The sequence below is a fragment of the Tachysurus vachellii genome, chromosome 13 (assembly GCF_030014155.1).
Source record: "Tachysurus vachellii isolate PV-2020 chromosome 13, HZAU_Pvac_v1, whole genome shotgun sequence".
Lineage (NCBI taxonomy): Eukaryota > Metazoa > Chordata > Actinopteri > Siluriformes > Bagridae > Tachysurus > Tachysurus vachellii.
In genome coordinates this window covers 321,644-338,368 of record NC_083472.1, presented here as the reverse complement: position 1 = coordinate 338,368, position 16,725 = coordinate 321,644, and the positions used below count along the sequence as shown (strand labels likewise).

The 16,725-nt window shown below is 42.1% G+C and overlaps 1 protein-coding gene across 5 annotated transcripts in view; it reads left to right on the top strand.

Moving 5' to 3' along the window:
- Positions 1-479: 479 nt before the first annotated feature.
- The window catches only part of LOC132855719 (histone-lysine N-methyltransferase PRDM9-like), a 32,244-nt gene continuing 15,998 nt past the window's right edge, over positions 480-16,725 (top strand). The window contains exons 1-8 of one of the 5 annotated variants that reach the window (XM_060884890.1): positions 480-539; positions 5,232-5,337; positions 10,414-10,564; positions 10,673-10,783; positions 11,036-11,443; positions 11,477-11,625; positions 16,274-16,433; positions 16,531-16,641. In XM_060884890.1, coding sequence (XP_060740873.1) covers positions 5,233-5,337; positions 10,414-10,564; positions 10,673-10,783; positions 11,036-11,443; positions 11,477-11,625; positions 16,274-16,433; positions 16,531-16,641 — 1,195 coding nt within the window. In that variant the 5' untranslated portion in view covers positions 480-539; position 5,232. Of the gene's footprint in view, positions 604-5,231; positions 5,338-10,413; positions 10,574-10,672; positions 10,784-11,035; positions 11,444-11,476; positions 11,626-16,273; positions 16,434-16,530; positions 16,642-16,725 lie in introns of all 5 variants that reach the window. The other 4 variants (XM_060884892.1, XM_060884891.1, XM_060884888.1 and 1 more) reach the window with 4 other exon arrangements.

The window sequence follows — 16,725 nt, the reverse complement described above, 5'->3', positions numbered from 1 at the left end:
GGAGCACTGGATTACAGGGTAAACCAACTCAAACTATCAACAAAGCTTTAATTGGATCCAATTGTAGTTTATTTGATTGTAGTTAAGCAGACAGTGATATGCCTAGAAGAAGAAAGGGGATGCTTGCTATTTGATAATGGTATTTATATCAGTTATTTGTCACATAGACACTGTGACAGAAATCACACACTTTAATGTTTTCAGGATTCACGTCTCATCACAGCACTCAGACAAGCGCTAGTTAAAATAATAAAGAATTAGGTCTAGAATTAGGGCTTTCTCCTTCATCTCAGTGCAGTTTATGCGATAAAACATCCTACAAAGGTTGGAGTTCAGATGTTCATCCAGCTGTTTTAGGCTTAAGTGTGAGCTGCTCATAGGATTCTGTTCAGAAATCATTATTATTATTATTTATTTATTTTTGGTGATTATACTGAACTCCACCAGGAGGCGAAGTGCAGCTTCAGATCTGCCTTAAACTCAGAGGAACAGAAGAAGACGAGAGCTGCAACGGCGGAAGAGCTCTTACATCATTCTCGGTACATAAAATACTTCGGATCCGGTTTTAATTCATTTAGTGAAGTCTATTTATTTGTGTTTCAGGTGATTAACTTTATTCTCTTTTAAATCCTGATGCAAACTGAGCTGCTCGGCTAACATTAGCTGCCGAATCCCAGGTTGTTGTCACTATTGAAGTGCACTATGTAGGGGACGAGATTATAGTGTCTGTACACTATGTAGTGCATCATGGTGTCTGTACACTATGTAGTGCATCATGGTGTCTGTACACTATGTAGTGCATCATGGTGTCTGTACACTATGTAGTGCATCATGGTGTCTGTACACTATGTAGTGCATCATGGCGTCTGTACACTATATAGTGCATCATGGCGTCTGTACACTATGTAGTGCATCATGGTGTCTGTACACTATGTAGTGCATCATGGTGTCTGTACACTATGTAGTGCATCATGGTGTCTGTACACTATGTAGTGCATCATGGTGTCTGTACACTATGTAGTGCATCATGGTGTCTGTACACTATGTAGTGCATCATGGCGTCTGTACACTATGTAGTGCATCATGGCGTCTGTACACTATGTAGTGCATCATGGCGTCTGTACACTATGTAGTGCATCATGGCGTCTGTACACTATGTAGTGCATCATGGTGTCTGTACACTATGTAGTGCATCATGGCGTCTGTACACTATATAGTGCATCATGGCGTCTGTACACTATGTAGTGCATCATGGCGTCTGTACACTATGTAGTGCATCATGGTGTCTGTACACTATGTAGTGCATCATGGTGTCTGTACACTATGTAGTGCATCATGGTGTCTGTACACTATGTAGTGCATCATGGTGTCTGTACACTATGTAGTGCATCATGGTGTCTGTACACTATGTAGTGCATCATGGCGTCTGTACACTATGTAGTGCATCATGGCGTCTGTACACTATGTAGTGCATCATGGCGTCTGTACACTATGTAGTGCATCATGGCGTCTGTACACTATGTAGTGCATCATGGCGTCTGTACACTATGTAGTGCATCATGGCGTCTGTACACTATGTAGTGCATCATGGCGTCTGTACACTATGTAGTGCATCATGGCGTCTGTACACTATGTAGTGCATCATGGCGTCTGTACACTATGTAGTGCATCATGGCGTCTGTACACTATGTAGTGCATCATGGTGTCTGTACACTATGTAGTGCATCATGGTGTCTGTACACTATGTAGTGCATCATGGTGTCTGTACACTATGTAGTGCATCATGGTGTCTGTACACTATGTAGTGCATCATGGCGTCTGTACACTATGTAGTGCATCATAGTGTCTGTACACTATGTAGGGGACGAGATTATAGTGTCTGTACACTATGTAGTGCATCATGGTGTCTGTACACTATGTAGTGCATCATGGTGTCTGTACACTATGTAGTGCATCATGGCGTCTGTACACTATATAGTGCATCATAGTGTCTGTACACTATGTAGTGCATCATGGTGTCTGTACACTATGTAGTGCATCATGGTGTCTGTACACTATGTAGTGCATCATAGTGTCTGTACACTATGTAGTGCATCATGGAGTCTGTACACTATGTAGTGCATCATAGTGTCTGTACACTATGTAGTGCATCATGGTGTCTGTACACTATGTAGTGCATCATGGTGTCTGTACACTATGTAGTGCATCATAGTGTCTGTACACTATGTAGTGCATCATGGTGTCTGTACACTATGTAGTGCATCATAGTGTCTGTACACTATGTAGTGCATCATAGTGTCTGTACACTATGTAGTGCATCATGGTGTCTGTACACTATGTAGTGCATCATGGTGTCTGTACACTATGTAGTGCATCATGGTGTCTGTACACTATGTAGTGCATCATGGCGTCTGTACACTATGTAGTGCATCATAGTGTCTGTACACTATGTAGGGGACGAGATTATAGTGTCTGTACACTATGTAGTGCATCATGGCGTCTGTACACTATGTAGTGCATCATAGTGTCTGTACACTATGTAGGGGACGAGATTATAGTGTCTGTACACTATGTAGTGCATCATGGCGTCTGTACACTATGTAGTGCATCATAGTGTCTGTACACTATGTAGTGCATCATGGTGTCTGTACACTATGTAGTGCATCATAGTGTCTGTACACTATGTAGTGCATCATGGTGTCTGTACACTATGTAGTGCATCATAGTGTCTGTACACTATGTAGGGGACGAGATTATAGTGTCTGTACACTATGTAGTGCATCATGGTGTCTGTACACTATGTAGTGCATCATGGTGTCTGTACACTATGTAGTGCATCATGGCGTCTGTACACTATATAGTGCATCATAGTGTCTGTACACTATGTAGTGCATCATGGTGTCTGTACACTATGTAGTGCATCATGGTGTCTGTACACTATGTAGTGCATCATAGTGTCTGTACACTATGTAGTGCATCATGGTGTCTGTACACTATGTAGTGCATCATAGTGTCTGTACACTATGTAGTGCATCATGGTGTCTGTACACTATGTAGTGCATCATGGTGTCTGTACACTATGTAGTGCATCATAGTGTCTGTACACTATGTAGTGCATCATGGTGTCTGTACACTATGTAGTGCATCATGGTGTCTGTACACTATGTAGTGCATCATGGTGTCTGTACACTATGTAGTGCATCATGGTGTCTGTACACTATGTAGTGCATCATGGTGTCTGTACACTATGTAGTGCATCATGGTGTCTGTACACTATGTAGTGCATCATGGCGTCTGTACACTATGTAGTGCATCATAGTGTCTGTACACTATGTAGGGGACGAGATTATAGTGTCTGTACACTATGTAGTGCATCATGGCGTCTGTACACTATGTAGTGCATCATAGTGTCTGTACACTATGTAGTGCATCATGGTGTCTGTACACTATGTAGTGCATCATAGTGTCTGTACACTATGTAGTGCATCATGGTGTCTGTACACTATGTAGTGCATCATAGTGTTTGTACACTATGTAGTGCATCATAGTGTCTGTACACTATGTAGTGCATCATGGTGTCTGTACACTATGTAGTGCATCATGGCGTCTGTACACTATGTAGTGCATCATGGTGTCTGTACACTATGTAGTGCATCATGGCGTCTGTACACTATGTAGTGCATCTTGGCGTCTGTACACTATGTAGTGCATCATGGCGTCTGTACACTATGTAGTGCATCATGGCGTCTGTACACTATGTAGTGCATCATGGCGTCTGTACACTATGTAGTGCATCATGGCGTCTGTACACTATGTAGTGCATCATGGCGTCTGTACACTATGTAGTGCATCATGGCGTCTGTACACTATGTAGTGCATCATGGCGTCTGTACACTATGTAGTGCATCATGGCGTCTGTACACTATGTAGTGCATCATGGCGTCTGTACACTATGTAGTGCATCATGGCGTCTGTACTAGGGTTGCAAAGGGGCGGAAAGTTTGCGGTAAATTTCCGGAAACATTCAACGGGAACTATATCTGGGGAATTTTGGAAATATTCCAAATTGGAAACTTTACGGGAATTTATGGGAATTTACAGGAATTTATGGGAATTATTTAAAAATATAGGGAAATGTATATAAACTATATCATATACAAACATAAATAAACATTTTGTTTGGTCATAAGCAGACATGCCTGTAAGGTAATGCACATTTTAAAAATGACGTCTTGACTGATTTAATTGTAAGTAGAACACTAGAATGTACATTTCCTGAAGAAAATGTGATTGGTGCTTGCACGTGGCAAATCTCGGCACTCGGTTGCTAGGGTGTTTTGGGTCATTCTGCATTACTGCATGGGAGCAAACCAACATGTCTGTATGATGGGATGTGGCTTCTTTATTTTGTAATATGATTGCTAAGGTGCTCTAAATGGTTGCTACCAGGAGGTATGCCAGGAGGACTTTCAAAGTATGTGCCTATTAAAGTGAGAATGTCCTGTTAAAATTAATTTGACTAACAAATAAGTGTATTTCAGTATACACTTTCTATTAGTTGCACTACATTTAATGATTAAAAAGAAACCCATGGGTTGCTTTTAGGGGTGTGCCGGATATATCAGATATATTAAATGCGCCATATGTGACATTAATATGTCAAAGTGACTTGTACAGTCAAATAAACATTTATTTAGACATCTTGTACATTTCATTCATTAATAAAATTTATTCACAGTAGTTAAATAATGGTCATAAAATAGGACAAGATTTCAGAGTTAAAAAATGTCAGAAAAAAATCTTAATAATGTCAGATAACACTGGCAGTTCAAAGTGTCCAAATGTTTCATCAGTTTTACTGGTAGCACACTGTATGAAGCTTTTTTTGGTTATAATAGGTAATTATGTCTATTTTGCTATCCTCACTTACATAAATGAACTATAGTGTCCTGCACCCACTAGTAAAAATATAGCAAAATGTCTGCATAATTTTTGGTTTGACTATTTGCAAGTAAACAGAGTAATTTATGTCTTAATGTAAAAAAAAGAAATGAGAAATTAAATAAGAACGATGCACAAGTATAATGGATTTGTGCAGCTGATCTTAAAGTGACAGCATCCAAATTTACCTGCTGTCATTATTTAATGCTAATTAAACAATACAAAGAGAAATATATATTTGTCAAGATTTTTTTTGTCTCATATTTTTTTTATCTTTTGACATTATTAAGGATGCCACGGAAAGGAAAGAGATCTCAGGCTCAAAAACTCCGTTGGAGAAAGTTTACCTGGAAAAACCTGGAAGATGAACAGACCAGACTCTCCAGGATTAACAAGGTACTATTGATATCTGTGTCTTGGATTACACCTTAATGTTTGGGACCAGGGCTGTCATAATTCCTCAATTAAAGTTCCTCAATTAAAGTGCTTGATTATTTAAAAAAAAAAAATTATTGCAATTTACTTATTTCCAAATGCAGCTGCTCCTGTTTTTCATTTTGTGACTTTCATTCAAAAGACAATTTTTCCAGTAATCCCAATCTCAAGTATATTACTAAATTAATGTTCTGACTGCAAAGAAAATATTGATCATGTGTATTTTGTGCACACTTGATGTGTACAAATGCCTTTTCTGTAGTCCCCCCCACCCCAAATCTTATCTTAAAATTGTTTAGCAAAATGTCTTTGTCCCAAACACTATGGAGTGCAGTTTAACACAGATTATATAACACTAATTTTACACAGCAGCCTGATTCCATGAATGATTATTTGCAGGTTGAACAGGCAAGCACCAGTGCTGCTGTAGCTCAGTTTTCAGGTAGAATAGATGCAGAAGGTAGTGATAGTGCACCCAGGGTTTTGTCTGTGCAGGCATCTCATTGTCAGAACAATGTGAGGTATGATGAATTCTCAAGAAATCATCTGTGCACATGTGTAGCATTGACATTTTTGGCCAATCACAGTGAAGGGATCAAGTTCAAAATGCCTGAACTGGATAGAGTTTTAGAGGAGGGCGATGCTTTGTATGTCGGGACTAAAATGCAAACTAAAATTGCCGATGAACGATTTAGTAGGAACCATCTAACTATGGAGGAAGTACCGCTCAGTGTTTCAACGTTTAACCAAGCACTTAATGTACAGAAGTCAGACGTGAGGATGGGATACCTAAGGGCCAGAGGGTGGTTGCTAAGTGGTTGCTAGGGTGTGGTGATGATGAAGATTTTAGGTCAGTACCTATTGGCTGCTTGATAAGATGTCAAATGTGTGTGTGTGAATGAGAGAAAGGGTTTCTCAGGCCCTGCGTGTGTGTGTGTGTGTGTGTGTGTGAGAAAGTGACAGTTGAGATTCAAATTTCTGAACATTCCGCCACTGAAAGTCAATGGGACTTTTTTGGCCGCTTTTTTGTCCACTGTGTGAGCATCGTTGGTTGGATCGCTTATAAAAGTCATAGCACACCTTCTCAATGAGCCGCTCGATTTGACACCTCATTCATGGGTCTAGGACAAAAGCTGCGGGACAAGTTACGTGCCGAAGTTTTGCAAGATATGCGAAGTATGCAAGATAACAAGAATGTTGCTCTGCCAGAGACAAGCACCATTAATAACACAATTATTTCATTGAGTAACACAAAAGCATAATAAATATTATTAAGCTTGTAATAAACATAATAAACTTAACAATTGTAATAAACATATTTCCCTATGATTGCTGTAAAATGAAAGCATCCCCCACACTTTGCCTTACTAAAAAAAGTCTCAATCACAATGTAAAATGAAGCATTTTTTCTCAAGCTTATTAGGTCTCTGCTTCTGTGGTAGTCAAGGCCTGGAAAATGGAGGCCAGTGCAATCTATTGGTTTACATTTTGCTATGTTATTACATTTCTGCTAACTTTTTTTTCCAAGTCAAGTCACTTTTATTGTCAAATCACCACATGTGTCTTGGTGAGTGAAATTCTTGGGAGCGAGCTCCAGAAATTGCAAAAACAATTCAAATACAGGTGAAAATGTGCAAATGTGAAAATGTGCAATATGCTCATACATAGTCAGTACACACAGTGTACTATTAGACATACTTACAGTAGCACTACACATTATATACAGTATGTACATACATATATACAGTATATTTATACATATATACACTACTGTGAAAAAGTTTTAGGCAGGTTTGAAAAATTGCTGTAAACAAAGACTGCTTTCAGAAATATAAATAATGTCAATTTATTTCTGTCAGTTTACAAAATGCAAAGTGAGCAAACAAAAGAAAAATCTAAATCAAATCAATATATGGTGTTACTACCTTTATATGCAGATAAAATCAACAGCCACTTCACAGACAGTAAAGACACACGAAGCCTGTGGAAATCCATCCGATCCATCACGGACTACAAGCCTCTGCCGCAGGCCTGTGAAAACAACACTTCACTCCCTGACACACTGAACCTTTTCTACTCGTGGTTTGACATGCAGAATAACACACCTGCACAAAAACTGGCCACATCGCCTAACAACCAGGTGCTCTGTCTCTCTCCAGCTGATGTAAGGAAAACCTATCCAGGATTAACCGACGCAAGGCTGCGGGCCCCGATGGTATACCAGGCAGGGTACTGAGAGATTTTGTGGCACAGTTGACTGACGTCCTTACGGATATCTTTAACATCTCACTGAGCCAGTTGTCCCCACATGTCTCAAGTCCACGACCATCATACCGGCCCCAAAGAAAGCACCTGTGTCCTGTTTGAATGACTACTGTCCCATAGCACTGACTCCAATCGTGATGAAGTGCTTTGAGAGGCTAGTCATGAAAAACATAACAACCAGTCTCCCCAACACCCTCGATCTGCTCCAATTTGCATATCGCCAGAACCAATCCACACATGATGCAATTGCCCTCAGCCTCCGCCTAGCCCTCACACACCTTGAAAACAAAAATTCTCATGTCAGAATGCTGTTCATAGACTTCAGCTCAGCATTCAACACAATCAAACCACAACAGCTCATTCAAAAACTGCAACTGCTGGGCCTTAACAACTACCTCTGTAATTGGATTCTGGACTTTCTAACTGGAAGACCACAGTCAGTGCGTATCGGCCAGAAAACATCGAGCACTACAACACTGAGCACAGGCGCACCACAAGGCTGTGTGCTCAGCCCACTGCTCTTCACGCTGCTGACACACGACTGCACTGCAATGTTCAGCTCCAATCGCATCGGCAAGTTTGCTGATGACACAACTGCGATCGGTCTCATCAGCAACATCGATGAAACTCATTACAGAGAGGAAGTGGCTCAGCTGGCTAAATGGTGTGAAATAAATAATCTGTCCCTTAATGTTGAAAAGACAAAGGCGGTTGTGATGGACTTCAGGAGAAACTCCATTGAGCACTGTCCACTGACCATCATCAACACAACAGTTGAAAGGTTGGCAGTACAAAATTCCTGGGGGTGCATATCACGGAGAATCTCACCTGGTCCACCAACACACGGTCACTCTCCAAGAAGGCACATCAGCGGCTGCACTTTCTCCGCCGCCTGAAGAGAGCACGTCTCCCTCCACCCATCCTCACCACCTTCTACAGAGGAACCTTTGAGAGCGCGTTTATGAACTGCATCACTGTATGGCACGGGAACTGCAGAGCAGCCTATCGCAAGACCCTTCAGAGGATAGTGAATGCAGCCGCAAAGATCATCGGTGCCCCTCTCCCCTCGATCGAGGACATCTTCATGAAGCGATGCCTCAGCAGGGCCAACAGCATAGCGGGGGACCCCACCCATCCCTCCTACAACATCTTTCAGCTTCTACCATCAGGAAGAAGGTACAGGAGCATCAGAGCTTGCTCTGCTAGACTGCGGAACAGTTTCTTCCCCCAAGCTGTGAGAGCCCTGAACTCAAACCTCCACTGCCACCCCTGAAAATACACAGGCCTCCTGTGACATGACCAACCTGACTGCCATCAGTCACACTCACCTCAGCATTAGCACACTGGCACATCAAAAATGTTTAAATGTTTACATGCTCATGTTGCACACCACATCTTGCACTAGTCCGCTACCAGCTGCTGACTTTGAATGCCTCCTATTGCATGTGTACAATGCTTCCTTGATCTGTGGATGTAACATCCTTCTGTCGTGAAAGAGCCTACATCCACAGAAGATCTGCGGTTAGTTCTCCAAAATGTTTGGAACAACCTACCAACCGAGTTCCTTCAAAAACTATGTGCAAGTGTACCTAGAAGAATTGCTGCTGTTTTGAAGGAAAAATGTGGTCACACCAAATATTGATTTGATTTAGATTTCTCTTTTGTTCATTCACTGCATTTTATACATTTATGAAAATAAATGTTTAACACCTCCATTTTTGAAAGCAGTCTTTGTTTGCAGCATTTTTTCACACATGCCTAAAACTTTTGCACAGTACTGTATATTATATATATATATATATAATATGTTAAGGTGCAACAGAGTGTACGGATACAGAAATGTCATGGATGTGCATTGGATGGTATCCAGTGGTAACAGATAGATTATTGTATTAAATGCAGTGTGTATGTATAGTCCAGTGTTGAACTGTTGGAGTTAAAGTGTGGTGTGTGTGGCATATCATATTGTGGAAATATGCTGTAGGGTGTATTAGTTATGACTAACTCGGAGTAATGCTGAGTTTATTTCTTTTAGCTTCGTCCTGCATCTGAAATGAAAGTTTTAATAAGCGGCTGTTATTCAAAAACGAAATATTAAAGCCACATTACATTTATATTTTAAATTTGATCAATACTGCTCGCTGTACAGTTCACACACACACAAACACATTTATGCACAAACACACAGTTATACACATATACACGCACTTATAAACACACACACACAAACAGTTATGCACACACTTATACACACACACACAAACACTTATGCACACACATACACACACACAGACATGTATATACGCACACACACTTATACACATACATACACACATATATACGCACAAACACACACACACTTATACACATATACAAACACACACTTCCTCTCAAGGTTTCTTCCTTTGTGGGAGTTTTTCCTCCCCACAGTCACCTGAGTCACCTCAGACTTGCTCATTGGGAATAAATACATACACATTTAAATATATCTAATATTAATCTTGAATGTTTTATTCTATTAATCTTTATTATTCTTTATATTAACCTTCTGTTCTATGTTTATTTTCTGTAAAGCTGCTTTGAGACGATAAAAAGTGCTTTGTTTGTAAAAAGGTTTGTAAAAAGTGCTATAGAAATAAACTTGAATTGAACTGAATTGAAATCAATACCAATTATATCTCATCACTTCTGGAGTTCAGAATTTGCAGAACCAGAACTACTCTACAAACCCAGAGAGAGATTATTTAACCACTGTTTTCTTCTCTCTCCCAGGATCAGCTTGGTGACGACATGCAGATGGAGCTGTGCAGCACTTCTGATGGAAGAACATCGAAATCAGTGGGACACGTCCCCCCTGTGGAGCAACAGGACAGAGAATTCTGGAAAAAACCTCTAAAAGAGGAAGAAACTGATAAAGATAAAGGTTATTTCTGTAAGACAGTTCCATACATTAAAATGTCTCCTTCAGACATACTAAAACTTTAACTGTTTTAATGTTCGATGATTAAAAAAAACTTTTATGACACTTTAGATGGAGCCTCATCAAGCTCGGTAGAAGTCATCTCTCCTGAGGAACACAAAGGGCATACTGGAGGATTCCAGATCATTGTGAAAGATAAACCTAGACATGATGACTATCTCTGTAAGACACCAGAACACAGAGTCCAGAATAAACAACACTTCAGTGATATTTTACCTTAACAAGCATTAATTTATGACTGAAAAAATAGTTCATGTTAATAATACTGGGAAATATTTATTCGGGATGTTTATTAGACTCAAGGTTATTTTAAACATAAATTAAGTTAAGGGTAGAAAATAGAGATTATTCCTTAAGAGATGCTTATAAATAAAAAAACAAAAACGAGTAATGAGCTCATATATTTTGTTTCAGATTGTGAGGATTGCAAATCTTTCTTTGTCAATAAGTGTGAGGTTCACGGTCCGGCTCTCTTCATCCCTGATGTTGCGGTTCCACTGGGGGTCTCTGACCGAGCCACACAAACCGTTCCTCCAGGTCTAGAGATTCGGAAGTCCAGTATTCCAGATGTTGCAGTTCCACTGGGGGTCTCTGACCGAGCCACACAAACCCTTCCTCCAGGTCTAGAGATTCGGAAGTCCAGTATTCCTCCAGGTCTAGAGATTCGGAAGTCCAGAATTCCAGATGTTGTGGTTCCACTGGGGGTCTCTGACCGAGCCACACAAACCGTTCCTCCAGGTCTAGAGATTCGGAAGTCCAGTATTCCAGATGTTGCAGTTCCACTGGGGGTCTCTGACCGAGCCACACAAACCCTTCCTCCAGGTCTAGAGATTCGGAAGTCCAGTATTCCTCCAGGTCTAGAGATTCGGAAGTCCAGTATTCCAGACTCAGGCCTGGGAGTGTTTAACAATAGTGACACTATTCCTGTTGGTGCGCACTTCGGGCCTTACCAGGGAGACACGGTAGAGCGAGAGGAAGCCATGAACAGCAGCTACTCCTGGGAGGTGAGAGAGCTTCATGGTTCTTACAATGGTTCCATTGAGATGGTCATTTATGTGGTTTCTTTGTGTCATGACATTATATTTTAAATTTGATCAACACTGCTTGCTGTACAGTTCACACACACACACATTCAGTCAATCAATCAATCAAATTTTATTTATAGAGCACCTTACAACAACCAAAAGGAGCACAAGGTGCTTTCCAGTAAAACAACAATAGACAATAAAATATAAGAACACAATGAACATAAAATAGCATTTGAATCAGGGGCTACGTGTTAAAAACTTGCATGAATAAATGAGTTTTCAACTGCGATTTAAAAACACTCAGCACAGTGATGCATCGTATGTGTGCTGGAAGTGCGTTCCACAGCTTTGGTCCCTGGACATCAAATGACCGGCCTCCAAACTTTTTTATATTTTATATTTATACTTGGGAGTGACCAGAGAGGTCCAGAGGAGCGGAGAGATCTGGCTGGTTGGTAGACCTTTATTAATTCGGCGAGGTAGGCCGGGGCCAGATCACTGATGGCCTTGAACACAAACAGCAGGACCTTATACTCCACCCTAAACCGCACGGGAAGCCAGTTAAGCGAGAGGAGGACAGGGGTGATGTGTGAGTGTTTGGAGGTGTTAGAGAGAAGACGTGATGCCGCGTTTTGTACCATTTGGAGCCGATTGAGAAGTGATTAATTAAGTCCATTGTAGAGAGCATTACAGTAGTCAATCCTCGAGCTGATGAAGGCATGTATAGCTTTTTCAAGGTCAGCTTGGGACAAGAATGATTTGACCTTGCTGAGTAGTCTTAGCTGTTAAAAGCTCGAATTCACTACTGCACTGATCTGTTTATCGAAGTGCATACTCTTGTCAAAGATAACACCCAGGTTACGCACGGTAGGTGAAAACTGAGGTGCTAGAGGACCAAAACTAAGAGAACTGCTGGGTGAATCCGGGCTAAACAGGATGTACTCAGTCTTTTCTTTATTCAGATGAAGGAAGTTCTGGGAAAGCCACTGTTTGATATCCTGAAAGCAATTATGGAGAGGGTCCAATGCAGAACGATTACTCAGAATCACAGGAAGATAGATCTGGAGGTCGTCAGCATAGAAATGAAATTGAACGTTGTGATTGGAGATGAGTTGACCAAGTGGCAGCATATAGAGTGAGAACAGAATAGGACCAAGAATAGATCCTTGAGGCGCACCAGATGACAAAGGAGCAACCGAGGAAGAATAATCATTAAGCATTACTGAAAAAGTTCTGTTAGTGAGGTATGATGAGAACCAATTTAGCACCGCACCCTGCAGACCAACAACATGTTGTAGACGAGAGATGAGGATGGCATGATCCATGGTGTCAAATGCCAAGAATGTCATTATGGACCAATAACGCTGATTCAGTGCTATGTCTCGACCTGAAACCAGACTGAAATGTATCACCAATGCCGTGCAGTTGAAGGTGAGACTGAAACTGGGCAAAAACAAGCTTCTCCATCAAATTAGACAGAAATGACAGGTTAGATATAGGGTGGAAGTTGGAGAGTATGGAGGGATCAAGGTTGGGTTTCTTGAGCAACGGTCTAACAATAGCTTGTTTGAGAGCAGCGGGAACAGTACCCACCTTAAAATAGCTGTTTATGAAGGGGACAAGGATGGGACCTATGATGTCAACAGCCTCCTTCAAAATCCTGGCAGGAACAGCATCTAGAGGGCAGGTGGTGGGCTTCAACTCGTGGACAGCTTTTTTGAGGTCCACCAGAGTAACTGCATCAAAGTTCTCTAGCACACATTGTGCCGCACGAGTAGACATGGCAACAACGGGGACTTGTGTAATGGCTTGCCTAACAGACAAAACCTTGTCCAAAAAATGTTGTTTGAATGCATTGCATGTGTTTACAGAAACATCATTCAAGGCGAACAGAATTGATAGTGCTGAATAAAATTCCAGGGCGGTGGCTATTGCTATTGATGAGAGCAGAAAGGTACTGTCCTTTAGCTTCCTTAAGTGCACTCTGCTAGGTGGCAGGACTGTCTCTAAACATCTCCAGTGACCCCTGCAGCCTATCATTCTTCCATTTTCACTCAGCCTGTCTACATCGGCGCCTGAGGGCCCGAGTTGTATCATTGAGCCAGGGGTCCAATGGACCATTGGTCGACTTTACCTTGTAGGGCGCAACAGAGTCCTTAATCTGGGAGCAGATGGTATGGAAGGAGGCAAGGAAACGGTTCGGACAAAGAAGGCAGCAACAAAATCATCGACTGTAGATGAGGTAATAATGCGACGGCGATGAGGGGCAGTAGACGTTGGTGCAGGTGAAACAGCACAAATGTCAAACCGTATGAAAGAATGGTCAGAGATGGGAAGTCTAGGCGCAGTCGGGGGCCGGAGGGAGTCCGGTTTGGGGACCACGGGATTTCGTCTCTGCTTTTTGCAGATGATGTTGTCCTGTTGGCTTCCTCAAATCAGGACCTTCAGCGTGCACTGGGACGGTTTGCAGCCGAGTGTGAAGCGGCGGGGATGAGAATCAGCACCTCCAAGTCCGAGGCCATGGTTCTCAACCGGAAAAGGGTGGCTTGCCCCCTTCAGGTTGGCAGAACGCTCCTGCCTCAAGTGGAGGAGTTTAAGTATCTTGGGGTCTTGTTCACGAGTGAGGGAAGGATGGAGCAGGAGATCGACAGGCGAATCGGTGTATCTTCTGCAGTGATGCAGTCGATATACCGGTCTGTTGTGGTGAAGAAAGCACTGAGCCGCAAGGCGAAGCTCTCTATTTACCAGTCAATCTATGTTCCTACCCTCAAATATGGTCATGAGCTTTGGGTCATGACCGAAAGGACAAGATCCCGGATACAGGCGGCCGAAATGAGTTTCCTCCGCAGGGTGGCTGGCCGCTCCCTTAGAGAGGGTGAGGAGCTCAGTCACTCGGGAGGAGCTCAGAGTAGAGCTGCTGCTCCTCCACATCGAGAGGAGTCAGCTAAGGTGGCTCGGGAATCTGTTCCGGATGCCTCCTGGACGCCTCCCTGGGGAGGTGTTCCGGGCATGTCCAACCATCAGGAGGCCCCGGGGATGACCTAGGACACGCTGGAGGGACTATGTCTCTCGGCTGGCCTGCGAACGCCTCAGTATTCCCCCGGAAGAGCTGGAGGAAGTGTCTGGGGAGAGGGAAGTCTGAGCGTCCCTGCTTAGACTGCTGCCCCTGCGACCCGGCCCCGGATAAGCGGTAGAAAATGGATGGATGGATTGATGGAGATGGGAAAATGGGTCAAGAGTGTGACTTAACCTATGGGTGAGACAGGAAATGGATTGAGCCAGATCTAATGAGTCTAAAAGTGCCTTAAATTCATTAGCAGGTTTATCAGAGGGGCAGCAAACATGAATGTTAAAGTCACCACAGATTAGAATATTGTCCAGAGGGGAGGATTTAGTGTGACTTAACCTATGGGTGAGACAGGAAATGGATTGAGCCAGATCTAATGAGTCTAAAAGTGCCTTAAATTCATTAGCAGGTTTATCAGAGGGGCAGCAAACATGAATGTTAAAGTCACCACAGATTAGAATATTGTCCAGAGGGGAGGATTTCCAAAAAGGCGCGGACGTCACCTGGGAGAAGCCAGGTTTCGGTGAGGATAAACAGATCCAGATTGTGAGAGGAGATGATATCACTGAGGACAAATGTTTTGTTATTGAGCGATCTGGTGTTACAAAGTGCCAGGCGGAACGTGGACAAGTTGACAGGCGATGATGTCACACGAGGAATTGGATGGAGGTTTCCTTGGACACAACCCCGGGTGGATGTTTCAACGCGGCGGGGACACGGAAACGGAACGCCAGTGTTGGAGCCAACCGGCCGAAGCCATCGGTAACATTCCTGCGATCTTCAAGCATTGCCCAATTCTGGTTGATCTTGACACCTCGGAGATGGAGAATCCAGGTGAATCCTCAGCCTGACATGTAACCCGCCTCTCCGACCGTGTCTTCTGCGGCGCTTGGCGTCTCAGGAAAGTAGGAATTAATGTCAACAGTGGCGGTGCTGGTTTAAAGGACTGGTTATTTAAGAGGCAATTAGTTGTACAACGCAGCTCCATCAACGTGGTGCGATCATACACAGTAAACGACGAGACGGTAGCAAAAACAAACATGAAAAAACAGAGGAGCAAGTGGCAGGCCAAACACAGCGGCGCCATCTTGAATCCCGTAAAACTTGTAGTGTCACAAACACGTATGCACACACTTATACACACACACAAACACATATGCACACACTTATACACATACATACACACACTTCCTCTTAAGGTTTCTTCCTTTGTGGGAGTTTTTCCTCCCCACAGTCACCTGAGTCACCTCAGACTTGCTCATTGGGAATAAATACAAACACATTTAAATATATATATAATATTAATCTTGAATTTTTTATTCTATTTATCTTCATTATTCTTTATATTAACCTTCTGTTCTATGTTTATTTTCTGTAAAGGTGCTTTGAGACGATGTCAATTGTAAAAAGCGCTATACAAATAAACTTGAATTGAACTGAATTGAAATCAATACCAATTATATCTTATCATTTCTGGAGTTCAGAATTTGCAGAACCAGAACTACTCTACAAACCCAGAGAGAGCTTATTTAACCACTGTTTTCTTCTCTCTCCCAGGATCAGCTTGGTGACGACATGCAGATGGAGCTTTGCAGCACTTCTGATGGAAGAACATCGAGATCAGTGGGACACGTCCCCCCTATGGAGCAACAGGACAGAGAATTCTGGAAAAAACCTCTAAAAGAGGAAGAAACTGATAAAGATGAAGATTATTTCTGTAAGACAGTTCCATACATTAAAATGTCTTCTTCAGATATACTAAAACTTTAACTGTTTTAATGTTCGATGATTAAAAAAAACTTTTGACACTTTAGATGGAGCCTCATCAAGCTCGGTAGAAGTCATCTCTCCTGAGGAACACAAAGGGCATACTGGAGGATTCCAGATCATTGTGAAAGATAAACCTAGACATGATGACTATCTCTGTAAGACACCAGAACACAGAGTCCAGAATAAACAACACTTCAGTGATATTTTACCTTAACAAGCATTAATTTATGACTGAAAAA